The sequence below is a fragment of the Limulus polyphemus genome, unplaced genomic scaffold (genome assembly GCF_000517525.1).
Source record: "Limulus polyphemus unplaced genomic scaffold, Limulus_polyphemus-2.1.2 Scaffold664, whole genome shotgun sequence".
Lineage (NCBI taxonomy): Eukaryota > Metazoa > Arthropoda > Merostomata > Xiphosura > Limulidae > Limulus > Limulus polyphemus.
Genome location: NW_013666274.1, coordinates 9,779 through 27,208, shown reverse-complemented (window position 1 = coordinate 27,208; position 17,430 = coordinate 9,779). Strand labels below are relative to the sequence as shown.

The following is a 17,430-nucleotide window of genomic DNA, read 5'->3' as shown; positions in this document are numbered from 1 at the left end:
CGAATAGTTCACTATTCTTCTTCTTCTTCTCCTGAAGATGAATAGTCAACTATTCAAAAGCGCTCGAGTTTTGGGTCTTATTTTAAGTTTATTACACTTTATATGTGATCCTTTGTGCTAACTCTTTTATCAAGATTGAAATAACTAATTTATTGGCTTTCAGCACCTTTCAAACACAAGTTTTCTTTTTTAAAAATACAAGGGTATGCCGTTAAAATAATTCATTCACAGAAATACTAACACACACACACACAAGTTCACATACTTAAAGGAGAAAATCTTGTAAAACAAATACTACTTTTCTAGCTTTGGAAATTTACAAAGCATCTTTTGTTGAAGGTGCAAAGTAACACAGTTAAAAATATGTTATATAGATATGGTATTTAATATCTTAGGGTTAACTTTGTTTTAATATCTAAAAAATACAACACTTAAACTGACTGAATTGAAAAGCCTGTTTGTTAACAAGCACAAAGTTACATCAATGGGCTACCTGTTCCACGTTCACCACATGAATTAAACTATTCTTAGCTTCATCAGACCTCAGACTTACTGCTCAATCAATGGGTGGGGGGAATTGAAAAAGTTTGTGTATAGTTGTTTACAAATATGATATCCTCCACCAATATTGAAATAATACATTTTCATAACTTTTTTTTCCCCCAAAATGTTTAAAGTTTGATTAGATAACTTACCCATACCACCCACTTCCGGATGCTGAAAATCATAAAAAACACTGTTAACAGTTTTAAAAGTATAATTTTTTTTCTTTAAAAAACCCTTAAATAAATTTGACCAACTTAAATTGTTCACATAATATTTAAAAGAGCAGAATACACAAGGAATTACATCGTTCATGAAACTGTGTACTTTTCACAAACATCTAAAAATGTTTGTTTGTTTGTTATGGATTTCGCGCAAAGCTACACGAGGGCTATCTGCACTAGCCGTCCCTAATTTAGCAGTGTAAGACAAGATGGAAGGCAGCTAGTCATCCCTACCCACCGCCAACACTTGGGCTACTCTTTTACCAACGAATAGTGGGATTGACTGTCACATTATAACACCCACACGGCTGAAAGGGTGAGCATGTTTGGTGTGACGGGGAATCGAACTTGCGACCCACAGATTGCGAGTCGAGCGCCCTAACCACCTGGCCATGCCGGGCCTATCTAAAAATGAACTAATTGTATATTGTAAATCATCAAAAGTTCTAGTTCATCACACGGTGACTGACTCAAACTAAACAATCCTTCAATTCTACTAACAAATTCCCATGGAAGTCTGTAATGAATTATTGTGCAGATATTTCATAAATGAACTAGTTACATGTAACTTAATATAGTATAATTTTTGTATAAATATTTAAAATTTCATGACTTACACGTTACACACAGAATGAGTTTGTAAACTAAACTACATTCTTTAAATGTAAGTTAGAATTATTTAAACTTATCATACACATTTTGTGGACAATCTTTGTTTTTTGAAGTGCTTAAGTGTTGTTTCTGACACCAATGGCTGATGAAAAAAATATTGATATAGTGTTCTATAAATAGTCAGAAGTTACCAATTTCAAATAAAATTAACTGTTCACTTTGTTGAAAATGCTCTATGGTTCTAAATTTGTTTAACCAACAACAAAATACTATTATTAACTGATTGTTCCCATACATATGAACTATACCTAGAAATGGTAAACAGTTACACAGCTTTTAAACCCAACAATCTTTAAAATACTGTCCTTAAATTTTCTTCCAAAATAAGATGAAAATAATTACAATTTATTTAACTATTCTGACTTTAGGTGAGGGATTTAAAAAACTCTTATCAGAGATTTGATTGAATTATTCAAAATATGTTCCATTTCTAAGCACTTAATATAAACTGAGTAAAAGTCAGAAAAGATGGCAATATATATGAAAACAATTCAGAAATACAAAATAGCACCTGAATGTCTACAGAATCATGAAGACATTCAGCACTGAAGGCTATGAGATCATTAGAAAAAAGTTACAAACCAATCAGTAAAAACAAGTGACATACTTTATTTAACTACTGTTTTAAAATCAGAGAGGATATAACAAGATAAAAAAACTACATGTTTATTCTACCGTTTGGTCAGCTTACCTTAAAGATGTACAGGCTTTGTACAACAGCTGGATCCTCATATCCAAGACTAGAAATCAGATCCTGTCAAATATACAATTTTCAATACATAGAAATACGAACTTGTCTCTCTTTAAAGAAATTTATAGAAAACTGTTCATAAGATAAAATTAAAAACAAGAAACAATAAAAACAATATTAGTTACCTTGACTTTTTGGCTAAAAGTAACTTTCTTGAATGCTGGACACAACCAATGAAGAGCTGGAAAGTTAACAGTTTTAAAAATTAAGCTTTTGTTATCATTAAGAACTTTTACTTAAATTGTCAAAATCAAATTAACATCTCACCCCTTTCATGACCAGTTATGTACAAATACCTTGAATAGAAAACAAATCTACACTGAGATATACTAATAATGTGTGTAGAAAAACAAAATAAGTTGACTAATGTGAAATGAAAAATAATTTCTGTTACTAGTGTTACAATGAAATGTTAGTTTGACAAGGCAGATCAACTCTTAGCTATTGTTACAACAATATTTATTTTAATTAACACTTAGATAAAAACATGATATAAAAACATTCAATGACATTTACCTACTGAAAAATAACTGGAAATCAGCATACAATAAAGTCACGAATCTTATTAATAGAGATAAAAATAGTAAAATTGATTGAAAATGTTTTTTTTAACAGTAGTCCTTTGATGCCAATTTATTAATTTGTTAGCTTCAATAAGACAGAGAAAAAAACACATTAAAATAACTACAAACATGTGTCATGACAAGAAAGTTTCAAATGGACAGTTGGTAATGTTTTAACCAGTGAAGTAGTTGAAATTGGAAACAAAAATATTTCTTTAAAAAATATTTAGTCTTGAACACATTTGGAACAATAATTCTTTAATAATGAATACACATATATTATAATTTTAATGCACAGATAAACCCTAAAGTCTATGAACAAAATCTGACAAAAAAAAACACTTTTGAGATTAATCTTTCATGAATCAAAAAAGAGCCTGTCCTTGTGTGATACTTATCATAATGATCAGAAATAATCTAGAATATAACTTTACAAAGGTATAGTCAATACTCCTTTAAAGGGGCAATAATACATAGCTATACCACCAAACAGAATAATTTCCAACTTTATATTCATTGTGTAAATTACACTCCAACATTGTTTACTAAAATTCTTTATAAAAATTAAAAAAAAAAAACTAAATTTAATAATGAAACAAAACACAAACATAATAACAGGAAGCATTTATTAAATGTTTAGAAATTGTCATAATTCCATCATCAGTAATCTAGAGGTACAAAACAAACAAACAATATTTGTAATTACAACAGAAATATATACATAAGAAATAAACAATCTGAATGTACAAATATAACACAATAAAATTAATATTGAAGCACAAGTGAAATAGTTAAAATTAGTTCAACTCAAATGAAGACTGTATATTATTTAGGGACAAAAGGAGAGTTTTTATGTACAATGTTTCTTTTATATGAAGTTCAGTATTATGTTTGGCTGTTGAAAGAATTTTAAAGTTGGAGAGAGAAATAGGATGTCCTGTTTCTGTATTGTGTTGATAAATAGCCTAGTTGATTGGGTTTGTAACCTTTCTTCCAGTTTTAATAGATATGCCCATGTGTTCACATGCTCGTACTTTAAGGTGATGTTTGGTTTCACCAATATAGGAGGCCTTACAGTCTCCGCACGTGTACAAGTAGACGAGATGTGAACAATGGACAGTCGGCAAACGATCTTTGTAATGGAAAAAAATTTTTTAGTCTAAAATTGGGTTTCATAATAACTTTCAGGTCAATTTGGGGATAAGTAGGTGTTAAATAACCTTTTCAACTGTTTCGTGATAAGGGATCTCTGTTTCCCGAGCTATGGTAAGCAGGTGATTAAGGGAAGTTTAGGTACAATGGGTATCTTAGGTGGTTTGACAAAGGAGTTATTTTACATAAATCATAAATGTTATACAAGTTTATGTACAGAATTTGTTAGCCACATGTCAAATACCCATCTAATCTCACAATATAACGACAATCCCTTTTGTGCATGTTTATATTAAGATTACAGCCAGATTCAGCCTTAAACTTACCGTGTCCAATTTTGTTTAGACTCCTATGTTTTGGCATTACTAGTTCACCTGCAACAATAAGATTAATATACAACAAAAGGCAAAATTACATAACATTATCATACAATTAAAAAAAACATTCTAACATATGATGCTATATGCGTAAAAAAAGCCTTTCCTACATAATATACCAGCCTAACCTAATATGCCGCATATATGTAAAATAGCCTTACCTGCATCTAAAATTATTATACAGCATTAATGTTAATGCAAAATTTTACATCACAGACATGTGTGCAAAAATAACAAAGAATTTGCAACAATGCGTCATTGTAACATAATGAAAGCACTAAAATTCAGTACTAAAATGAAGGAAAATTGCTGCATAAGAAAGTAGAGGGACCCTTCTGCACTCTGTTCTACAGAGTGTCAGTTAGAGCAATGTAATGAGGTAGACCTTCTTGGAAGTAGAAAAATTCTTTATCTGATGCACATATCGTAACCATATTGATCTATTCTCATTAGATATGATCATGAAAATTAATACAATAATGTGCAACGAATGTTATAAAACGAATTACATCAAAAACGAAAAAAAAGTTATTTGTTTGGTGAAGTTTTACATAATGACTGTTTGGATACGCTTGTGTCATTCTAATTCATCATTATGGTCTCAGTGCATATGCAGATCACAAATACAGAAAACAAGGAAAGACTTATGCCGGATGATGCGCTTGTAAAACATGGAAATTACCATATCCAGCCAAACATTTCCCAGCAATAGTTTAACCTTTACGGATGAAGACTGATCTCAGTGAAATGGATATACACAATTCGGATGTAGAACAACTTAACTCACTTCACAAAGTCATGTACTTGCTTGTTGAATAAAGATGAATCTTGTTCTTCTAATTGTAAGCAGGAGAAAATGAGAGATAGAAATAATTTACCATACTGCAGTCATCCACCAAATCAGTATTCTCACTTATATCTCAACATGAACATACAAGAAAAAAAGAAAAACTCACCAAGAACGTATTGACCTACATATTTAAACATGAGCAAACAAAGTGTGAAATAGCACAGTTAAATTGTACATGTACACATCATATCGAAGTTTGTTGGTATTTAATAACAAAAGTTTTTATTGGTTTATAATTACCAGTCTCAGTTAATCAAATTGTTTGTTACAGTTTATCATTATTCAGTAATGGAAGTTCAATATGAGGACCAGCGTAAACAAGAAAAAACTTTATGACTCTTTTGGGAAAAAACAAAGGTTAAAAGAATGGAAACATTTTAGATTACTTACAAAACTAGAGGTCATCAAATCAAAGTTCGCTTAATGCAACCTAAAAATGTCACACTCAGTGTGGAAACACTACAGAACAATATTTGTCTGTAAGGATGAGTGTGATAATTCTAACCGACAGATGTCAACAGATCATAGACTGTAGTATTCTCAAGGCTCTAGATCTAGCTTAAAGAGAAACAGATAGTATGCAGTAAAAATTATTTTATTTCCTCAACGTTTCACATTATGGTTTTATCAGTGAACACGAGCCACGTCTTATCAGAACAAACAGCGAATATAATTCAAAATAATAACAATGTGTTCTTATCTATTGTGTGACATGTGACTACATTATGAATAATAAAAAGGTAAAAATAATAAATATTTAACAAGAATATAAATACAGTAAAAAAATAATTTAAAAATTAAAACAAAAAGATAAGTCACGTACACATTCACACGTAATATTTAAAAGTAAGCTGTAAATGTAGTCTTAACCACATATATACACTCTTTAAAAAAGAAATAGGGCAGAAAGCATTAAAATGTCCTCATACACATACAGAAGTCCACCACTTAAAAGTGCAACCCTCTATCTAAATTAACTAAAGGCTTCTCAGATCTATTTAGAAAGGACTCCAGTATTTTCTGTCCAGGAAACTGTAGTATTTTCTTTTATTCTAATGCTAAAAATGTGATTGGATTTAGGTAATCCGTGCTGATGAAAAAAACTTTCTGCACCTGTACTCCATTTAACCTCACAAGCATGTTTCATCCAAGGCTTTTCTATCAGATTCTCTCACAGCATTCTTAATGATATTATTAACATTAGGATTAATAAAAGGTATTTGGAATGAAACATTTTCTTCTTGATTACTGTTATTTTTTTACTTTGTTGATAATGATTGGTGAAAATATCATTGGCCAGCATGCTCTACACAACCCGAATTATTTTAGATCTAATAGAATTACTTCCAGATTAATCTGAATGGTTTAACCCTAAAAGAAGGTAAGGATCTAAATTCTATTTTAGTTCCCTACCAATTTTCTCTGTTGAGCAGTTCTAGAAAAATAGTGACAGATCAATAAATATTTCCCCAATAGCTCATATGCTTGGGTTTACTGTAGAGAAAAAAAAAGTGTTAGGGTCTAAAATGTCACTAACCCTGTTTACCTTCTGTTTTTTATGATTGCCTGAGTAACTAAATATCTGTGTTCAAGAAATTGGTTCATTCATTATTCAATTCAGCTTCAATGTTATTTCATTCAAAATCCAAAAATATTCCTAAACAATTATAATCAGTGATCAATTGGTTAGTATGAACCAATCATCAAGCTTTGATTTCCACCCAAATTTCTACATGACTTGTTACGGTGAAAATACCTTAGTCAGTTCCTAGATCGAACTTAACATCGCGTGGTACGTTATCTCAAAATACATTCCAATGTATCAAAAACAATTTCAGTTATGTATTTTTATAGATTCTTATTAGTTAAAAAACAACTTACCTCTATTGTTAAAAGCACCATCTTCAAAAAAAAATCTTACTTTGTCGCTTGAAGTAAGGAAATATTCATCCCTTTCCTGAAATGATTAATTCATCTTTAATTTTTTGGTACTAACTTGTACATTTTTAAATCTTTTATCCATATTGAATTTAAATGATAATTTGAAATTTTTTTTATATGTTTTACAGCTTGGTTTGTAAAATCAGTATAGATAGTCAGAACAGTTTGTAACACAGGACGTGTAACACACGAGCAAAATATATTTTGCATATATCACAATTATCGTTCACTGAGAATGTATGGTACTGGATTCTAGAAATAGCACTACCATTTCTTAAGACTGCACCTATCCTAACACTATTGGATATTAAAGCATGTAACATCTCCTCAGGAATTACCCAAACTTCTCTCACAATGGCTTTCTTGAGTTTAGGAATGGTTTCTGAATTATGGTGATATACCAATATCTTCAGAAAGCCCCAAAACTATTAGTTGGCACAGGTTAGGTCAGAGGAGTGTGGTGGCCAGGCAGGTAGTACGGACTATTTTTCAATCATCACTTCCATCATATCTCATCACCACACTCTCCTGACATCATCTCTGGTAACTAATAGTTACGTGGTTTCTTTAAAATATAGATATGTCAACATAACAAAGTAACTGTTACATAACCAGTTTGGACAATTCCTTGGAAGGTACTGCATACTGTGATATCCATTAACACTGTCAAGATAAATGTAGTAACTACAAGTGACAGCAATAACACAAAACAGTTGCATCCCAAATGTCATTTCCAGAAAGCAATGGATTCCTTATGCCACATGGTTCACCCTATGGACTGCTTCAAATACCATTATTGAATTTATAACTATTATACCTTCTGGGTATTTTAAATTGTGATTTTAAAAAAATATCAAGTTTGCTGTTAGAATGAAGAGCATTCTAGTGTGACTTAAAGTGGCTTTATTTAAAGGCAAAAATAAACTAAAACAACAATTAACAAATAATGATTAAATTTAAAGTAAATAAAACTAGGCTAAAGATATAAATTTAGTAACTGATAGAAATTAAAATTATAGAAGTGTAAAAATAAACAGATATTCTAAAAGAAACTCAGGTACTTTCATGTTTTGAGCTTATAGGCCTACACTAGCTCCTCTACTTGAAATGTATGTACTGAAAAATAAATTTTCTTAGTGTGTTTGAGAGAAACTGTTTAATTTTTGTAGTTCTGTAACTTTAAGAACTATCTATTACTAAACTTATATTTTCACCGAAGTCTTACGTGAAAAATGTAAACAGAAAAAACAGCAATAAGAATACATTTGCATGTTTTCTACTGTTTACAGTTTAAATATACGAGATATCTCTTTTATGAATAACTATCTTAAATTTTTTTTTTTCTGTTTAGTTTGCCTTTAAACTAATTAAAACTTATTTCTATACAATAATCCCCTTTAAAATGACAAGCATGAGTCTACTACAGTGAATGAACAACTAAAAATGTCTGTTTCACATTCTCCAGCATCTACAATGGTACACCAAAATAATGCATGAAACTGCAAAAGAACAACTTAAAAGGTATTTTTCTGGGTCTTTATAACTAACCCTTAAACAAAATGTATCATTTAACCCTTAAAAGTGATAAAGGAGATATTATTGTGTCATTTCCCCAAAAAATTATGATTGACACTCAGTTAACTCTAATCAGCACAGGTAGGTCAAAAATAGAGATTTTGGGGCATTTGAGATTTATGTGTCTATAAGTAGCGGACAGACTGCTGTAAAATTTCTTAAGTACTATTATTTTTTTTTTAACTTTCCCCCATCACTAAAAAATCAGAAACTATCTATATATCTAAGCTAGATCTAACAATCAAGCTACGAGGTGAAGAAAACCGGAATACTAGGTCTTCATAGCATGAAAACTAAATAGCCTTTAACGCTTTTATCAAGAAGTAGAACAGAAAATGTATACTTAAAGTTTTTGTTTACTGCCGAGTGCAAAGCTGTACAATGAACTATCTGAGCTGCATCAATCACAGGGATCAATCCCTGAATTTTAGTGTTATAAGCCTTCAAACTTACCATGGAGAAGGATAAAAATTTATGCCAAACAATGATAAAAAAATATTCATTACTAGCTGGAGTACCTGTCCCCTGAATGGACGTTATGTAAATTCATGCTTAATGAAAGGTTATCTTTGAACATGAAAAGTTGCTTCCCTTATATGTAACTGTAATAAACGCAAGAATGCATGTAAAAACTGCAAAACGCAAAATGTAAAAATGCAAGTTAACCTGTACCTCTGCATGATCCCAACAAACATTCAAGCCAAATATGGTGAAGATCCATCCACAGGGAGTGAAGTAGTGGTAAAAAATGTGAAAATACAAAAATGCAGAACTGAAAAGTTTTATGTACTCCTACATGCACCTAATGAACCTCCATACCAATTTTGGTGAAGATTCATTCACACCCTGTGAAGTAGTTACATGGACATACAACAGACAGTACTATTACATTTATATACAGATCTTTTTAAATAAATTTGAAAATTTCAAATCCAAAAATTGCAACTTTCCAAATAAATAACAAAACATACTGAATGTTCATGATCTTCTATATGGAATGAGCTGTAGTGTTCAACTGGGTTCATTTTTTCCACAAGATTCTTACATTCCTCTTTCATGGATTCAACCTCATCTTCAGTTAGAAAATTATGCAAAATAAAGTAACCATTTTCTTTAAACTGAAATAAAAAAACACAATAATATTAACAGTCACACAAAACATTAAACACATTTTTATTTTTATTAAACTCTAAAATTTTAGTTCACAATATTTCAATTCCCGCACTACATGTATGTCATCATTCAAAATGGATAGTTGCATTTGACAACTTGAAAGCAGGTATATAGTAATGGAAATAATTATGGAAACAAGATACCATCATACAAATAGGAGTCAAATACAACAAGTAATGGCAACTAGATGGCAAAATTGTCAACAGTACTAAACGTTACAACAGAAAATACAAAAGTAAATAAAGTGTACAGGACACCAGTATTTAATATGTGATCCTTTTACACCGAGTATTACACATTGTTTTCATTCATGCTGTCATACAGTTTATCACTGTATGATTATTGAATACTGTTCCAAATGTCCTGTATTTGGTTGTTTCTTCTCAACAGCAGTTTTCAAACAGCTAGACATCCATTGAGGTTACTTTATCCTAATGTGTATCTTACTGTTTTCAAGGTAACATTCAAACTTGCACTTACAGCAATATCATTGGTAACATCTGAACTCAATCATCACATATTTTGTAAATAACAACCTGAGATACTAAACATCACTTTATGATAGTTTTGTTTTTCTATCTCAACCACATATATTACTAATAATGCCTGTTTAATCTACCTTCTTAAGAGTATTGCATGTAGCTTCTATGGAATCTGGGGTCTTGCGACAATTTTTCATGTCGAGTATCCCTGACTAGCCCAAACTATGCTGTTATATGCTTCTCATGTGGTATTTCAGATCTATGAGTCACATTACTATTAATGGGCATAGTATAACTGTCTGTACTTTTATAAGACTTCATACAGGTGTGAGACTTTCTGATGACAACAAGCTAGTGTAAGCTGCCAACATGTGACTGTACTCTGGTGCAGTTCATCTTCACATGATAAAGGAGTAGAGTATTTGTCTTCCTCATGCTTTCCATAATTATTTTCAATAACATAATTTCATCTGATTTAAGGGACAACAAGACGCTTGTTGGTCCTTTAAGGCTGTTCCATTCACTTAAAATACAACAAAAAAAAACCCTGAAATCCAACCTTAAACATTTATCTGGGCCTTCCCATAAATTGACTGTATCCACTACTCCTGAATTAAGGCAACCTATTCCAATAGGTCAAAAACCTTTACACAAGAATTTGGATTACTTGGTGAGTTGGATGAAGAAATGGCACATGGTTTTAATATAACAAATGCAAGGTAATACATGTGGGATATTATAATTTGAATTGTGACCACAATTTCAAATAACCTTATCAGGTTATAGAAGGAAAATATCTTGGTGTTCTACTTGATCGGTCTCTTAAGCCACCCAAGCTAGCAGCAGGGCAAATAGGATTTTATCTATAGAAATACTGAATACAAGTCTAAAAGAGTCATATATTAGTCTAAAGAGGTTACAATTTCATTGTATAGTTCATTAGTTAGACCACATTTGGATTATTGTATTCAATCTTGGGTGTCTTACTTTAGAAAAGAAATTGAATTGTTGAAAAGGGTTCACAACAGGGCCACTAGGATAATACTTGGGATGAAAAGGTTGTCATACAAGGACAAGTTAAATTATTTGAAATTTTTTTTAAAAGAGAAGAGTTATAAAGGATCTGACTGAGGAGCTTAAGTTTATTAATGGAATTGATACTTTTGACATATCTTTTTTCATTCTTAATGGGGAGAATGGTGAGACTATAGGGCACAAGTATAACTTTTGGCTGGGTAGGAGTAATCTTCAGCTAAGACAACTTTATTTTTCTAATAGGGTGATTGTCCTTTGGAATGGGTTGCCTTTAGTTATGGAGGATGCAGTTAATTTAAGGGAAAGCCTGATAAATAGTTAAATGATAAGGGCTGGCTTTGCACATTTTATATTTACTTTAAAGTTTAGCTAGACCAGGAGGTTCCTTGTTGTTCTTAAATTATATGTGAATAGCTATGTTTATATACTATGTTTATATATATATACTTGTCCTACTATTCTGACCATTAAATCTTCTTTTTTTTCACAAAATTTGTTTTTCAATCTTATCTAATGTTTTGTGTTTTAAACTACCAGCTATAGCTTAAAATGTAGCTTGTATAGCCAATATAGGTATCACAACATATTTTTTGCATGTACAAGGTTTTATCTACCACTAATATAGATTTACCAAGACAAAGTTACATAATAAAAGTAATTTACCTATGAAGTTTATTAAATGTTGCAAACATGAAAGTATAAAATGATTTTGTGTTCTTTTTGAATTCTGAAGAGCTTTGGAAAAATACCCTTGTTTATATGGCATGTATAATTTTGTAATTATAATGTAGAAAGTATAGTTAAGTGATCAGTTATATCAACCAAATTTTCCAAAATAAATTATGGTTTGCACATAAAATAATTCTGCAATACACTCCTCTGTACATACTAGAAAAAAACATGGTAAAATTTTAAAAATAAATGTAAAAAATATCCAAGGCTTCCTATGAAACATTTACCCTATATGAATTAAATGTACACTATAAAATATTATATGTTAACAACAAATATACTATAAGTCACATTTTTTAAAATACTGCACATTCAATATAGTCATGATGATAAATAATGCAATGGGATGTATATGTTTGGTAATTCACACTGAAAAAAAAATTTGATAAATTCCTGGCATTTTCACAAGTGGCCCAGTCTTCTTCAGGTTCACTGTTGAAAGTGAAGGGTTTATTTTATTTTATCTTTTTACGTTATGCACATTAAATTTCGTAGACTGTAAATTAAAAAAATCTCACTATGATATAATAAATTGATAAAATAATACTTAATAACACTTTTTGGATAATGCCCATATATTGAAAAATATTACGTAACAAAAACAATATGACTGCAATTCTATATTATCCTCTATCAATGAAATATTTCATTATAAAACTTTTGAAGTTTTCGTTAGATGTGCATGTATCATGTTTACTACACACACACAGTTTAGATAAGCTTCGAGTTCGTGAACACTTGAAAATATCGACAAAGTAACAATTAAATCAGGCTGGCCAAGTTATAACTTTCACGTTGAAATGTTTTAAATACTTCAAAGTTCTACTCGTCTCTAGTTCAAATTGTGGGGCTTAAACTTTGGAGGTGAGATAGGTTTAATTTTAATATCTTTAAATACTTTGTCGATTGCAGTTACCTAAAACTAGAAGAAACTCTGATGAATGTAAGAATAAACCTTACCTCTTTAATTTCTTTTGTAGATGCCATCTTATTCATCTTTAGTTCTAAACTTTTAATGTTATTACTCTTCGTCTTAAGTTAGCAGTAATATTTTTTAACTTTTAGCATGTGACTTAAAAAAGTGACACCTACTGTCACAAACATGGTTTTTAGAGTTATAAGCTTTCAGGCTCACCGCTGAGCAACTGGGGAGCTTTGAGGATAGTTCAGGAAGCGTAAGAAAAGCAACGAATCTTCAACAGATCGTATTTGCATGAAAACTTTAGGTATATTGGGCGACTTTAGGGTCTCTAGGACGAGGCTCTACTACATATAAACAAAGCCTAGACTATAAATGACAAAGGATTAAAAAATGTTCACAACTTAGATTTTTTTATTTTATTGCAGATTCATAAGGAATGTTGGGTAATTTGGTAGTTTTATCGCTTTTTTTAAGTCCATCTTTATATGTTCAACGTACACATATCTAGTGTACACCTGGTCTTCACATATGTGTAAATCTCAGTGAGTGTTAGATATACTAAGTATACTTGTTTCTTTTTATTTTATATTAAAAGGGGAACATTTCTTGCTCGCTAATAATTTTCGAAAAATTTCATACGTACGCGTGTTTCGACGCGCGTACAATTTTAACAATCGAGATGGCGTTAGGCATCGTGCAACTGCTATAAAGCAGGTGTGAAGGCGGCGAAATGCTTTCTTTCAAGAGTTATGTGGTTATTAAGACACATTAATATGGTTTTAAAACGCTTAATAAATATATTTTAAAATTATACCATGTATTTAAAACGTACATACTTTTAAAAGGCGTAATATTTACATAATATAAAGGAATGTTTTCTTTAGTTACTCGTTTTGGTGGGACAAGACGTGTGCAAAGCATGAAAGTCAAAACTCAGAAGTTGTTAATACTGTTTTCAAGTTCAAGTAGACTAAACGTATTGTAAAGAAGGTACTAAGTTTTTCTTTTTACCTTTACTACTTAGTTAAATAAAGTAGAGTTACGTGTTTTCACTCAGTAACATATGCATATTCAATTTCGAATTCGATGACGAGGAACCCACTTTGAGACTAATAATGGCTGGAGACGGCTTGAATGGGTAATGAAGAAAAACTTTAATATAAATTTAACAGCAAATGTACAACGTTTCGACAAGGTTTTGTACCTGATGATGACTAATTTACTAATATAAATGTCTCAATTAGTGTTGCATATGTTTCCTTTATTTATAATGTACTAAAAAACAGCAGAAATGAGGCTTAGAACATCAGAATTTTACTCTGATGGTGACGACATACGTGTGACAAATTTTGGTAGGGCTCGGACACAGTAAAATTGAGCATAGCACCATATCTCTCCCAAAGTGCGGAACAAGATTTTTTGTTTTCAGCGTTAAAATGACACGAGCACGGTAACTCACCGTCACACTGGACCACACTCGACCCAGGCCTTCGTTCAAAACAAACTCAAAATTTAGAGCATTGAACTGGCTAACTCAATAATCAATCAGTCACTTGTTTTAAAAGACACAAACTTACGGCATATTATGTCGTTAATACATCACATAGTAATAAATAGCCTCGTTACGAATTGCTTACGCTTTCTTCTTCTTTAACTGGTGCAAAGAAAGTGTTAATAATACGTACGTATTTGCATCAATATATGATAAAGTTGCATAAAACAATCTAATTAAGTTAAACGAAGTTATTACCAACGCATTTTCACATTTAATTTAACCGATACCTATTAACTAGTAAGTAGATAAAACGCGCCATTCGTATAATTAATTACGAGTTCGTTGCCGTCATTTTTAAAGTGATTGAGATTACAATAAAATTTCTAATAATTCTACAAACGAAAAATACCCGATGCTGTTATTATCAATATACTGTTACGTCTCCGTTTGTTAATTGATTTTCCGTAACTTCGTTCCGACGAAACTTCAGCGACACAAGTTCTTTACTTAATAAAACTGGTTTATTCTTTCCGAATACAACTTTACCGATACTTATTTCAATATTCGCGCTAAAACAAACACTATAGCGAACGAACGTTAACTTCAACAATACCCTGTGACTGCAGTTCAATTACTCAATATCTATACACACATTACCTTCCCCTCTTATATATACCAGTCTACCCTCTATCTAGTCAGAACAAGAACATTCGCCAAAGTACAGGATAATTCTAGAACGTAGAGAGCGTGAGAATCACATGATCTCGATGACGCAACAATACTAATAGTTAATTCTTTCCATCTATATCACCCCTTTCCTATGTTCAACGACTCTTTTATAGATTTCCCCTCAGAAACTCCAAGATTTGCTAACTCCTGTTTTATAATATAATAATACATACTAATAAAAGTAATAACTAAAGAAAAACCAGAGAAAATGACGATTGTTTTTGACAAAAATGTATTCTTTAAACTTCTATTCGGCAAGGGCTTAAGAAGCGACACTATCGTGCGTGAAATAACTGATATAACAAATAATATTTATAAAAAAAAAAAGATAATAATTAAGGCCTATTTTACTTATGGTAAAAGTTTAACATTACAATTTATGAACAATAAATACGTTATATTAGAAAAACTACGTTAGAAGTTACACACAAAAACCATCAAGGAAACAATGTCAGTTAACCACTTGTATTGAGTTGCGTGTTTCACCGAATAATAAAATTGGATATTAAGCTAAAATAAAGCCTTGATTACTTTAGAATGTAAAGATTAAGAATGTTTTGAGAAAAAAATTAAGTTTTTATGAATATGTTTTGTGTCATACTACTAAAATGAATGTATTTTTTTTATGACTATACAATTCCGTCCAACATAATACGGCAAGCACTCCTGTATTGAAATGTTTATACACACTGTGTATACACGCTGATCTTAGATTAGATTTATGAATTTTATCATATCATAACATTTTTTTCGTCTAATATGTAAGAATTATCTAACGTTTTATTGTTAAGGTTTTGGCGATGTTATGGTAAGAAGTTATGTACAGTTTTGTTTGTTTCAGAATTTCGCGCAAAGCTACACGAGGGCTATCTGCGCTAGCCATCCCTAATTTAGCAGTGTAAGACTAGAGGGAAGGCAGCTAGTCATCACCACCCAACGCCAACTCTTTTACAAACGAATAGTGGGATTGACCGTCAAATTATAACGCCCCCACGGCTGAAAGGGCGAGCATGTTTGGTGTGACGGGGATTCGAACCAGCGACCCTCAGATTGCGAGTCGAGAGCCCTAACCACATGGCCTAGTTCTGTTTTGACTGTTGATTACTGACCAGGCACTCCGGTTCAGTTTCAGTAAAATGTAAAGCACCAGAATTAAATTGGTATTCACTGTGATCAGAACTGCCATATTTTATTATTTTAATAAAAAATTTTCAAGTACAAAAAAGAAAAGGAAAGAGATCAAACAAAATTTACACTAGTGGGTCACTCGTTACAAATAAAAAAATTATCTATCATATTTATATTTTTAATAAATAAAACGTGACATTAACACTTAATTGATAGAATTCAACAATAATAGAAAATCTGGCACTACAGACATTGCCAGTACAAACTATAGGGGTAAAAAAAAACACCTTAAACCACACTTTCCTGTATTTTAAACACAAGGTTACTGTGATATCTAATGTAAACTTTTATTTGATATTATCATATGTATCATTTTAATATACAGTGAAAACATTCGGATAAAAAATAACAATATACCAAACAGTACTTTAGTAAAACAAAAACAGACTTAAAAATATTGTAAATGAGAAAAAGTTTATATCATAAATTTACAAAATTTAGAAAAAGTTTCAGCTCAAAAGAAAGTATATTGTAATGTGGAACTACACGATATAATCCAAGTGCTGATTCTCTAAATGATTTATATTATATTTTCAACATGTCTTTTACACTAAATTCCAAGCTAGAAAACAATTATACACTCCACTGTATTTGTTAGCCATATATTTACACATCACATTATATGTGTTAAATATTTTCTCGAACACAATTTTAGAAAAGGTAAATATGTTTTCTGAACAATTTAACAGTATTATTAAGTACAATAGTACTTAACAGTGGGGATCGTGATGAAAAAAACACTAGCGGCCATAAAAATTGCCCATTTAAAACCACCTTTAAAATATCTGAATATTAACAATGACTATTTCACAGCTGAGAAAAACTAAAGCTTATTGTACTTATGCTAAATTGATATATACGTGTTTATGGAGCGAATCAAAATTTCACTATTTTTATCTAAGTAAGTAAGTAAGTGACTTTTCCAGACAAGTGTACAGCAAAAAATAATGAACCTCATCACTTTAATTCTTTAAGAGAACTCTTCCATCTGGGGTCCCAATGATTTTTTTTCTTATACTGAAAAGG

At 30.9% G+C, this 17,430-nt stretch overlaps 1 protein-coding gene across 2 annotated transcripts in view; it reads right to left on the bottom strand.

The window, feature by feature from the left end:
- LOC106459811 (phytanoyl-CoA dioxygenase domain-containing protein 1 homolog) overlaps window positions 1–13,240 on the bottom strand; it is a 22,220-nt gene extending 8,980 nt beyond the window's left edge. Inside the window, exons 1-7 of one of the 2 annotated variants that reach the window (XM_013919475.2) lie at window positions 13,031–13,240; window positions 9,620–9,766; window positions 7,014–7,089; window positions 4,232–4,279; window positions 2,316–2,371; window positions 2,131–2,193; window positions 696–717 (exon numbers count right to left, since the gene is read on the bottom strand). In XM_013919475.2, the coding sequence (XP_013774929.2) occupies window positions 696–717; window positions 2,131–2,193; window positions 2,316–2,371; window positions 4,232–4,279; window positions 7,014–7,089; window positions 9,620–9,766; window positions 13,031–13,066 (448 nt within the window). In that variant the 5' untranslated portion in view covers window positions 13,067–13,240. The remainder of the gene's footprint in view (window positions 1–695; window positions 718–2,130; window positions 2,194–2,315; window positions 2,372–4,231; window positions 4,280–7,013; window positions 7,090–9,619; window positions 9,767–13,030) is intronic. The other variant, XM_022386365.1, reaches the window with a different exon arrangement.
- Between the last annotated feature and the right edge of the window lie 4,190 nt (window positions 13,241–17,430).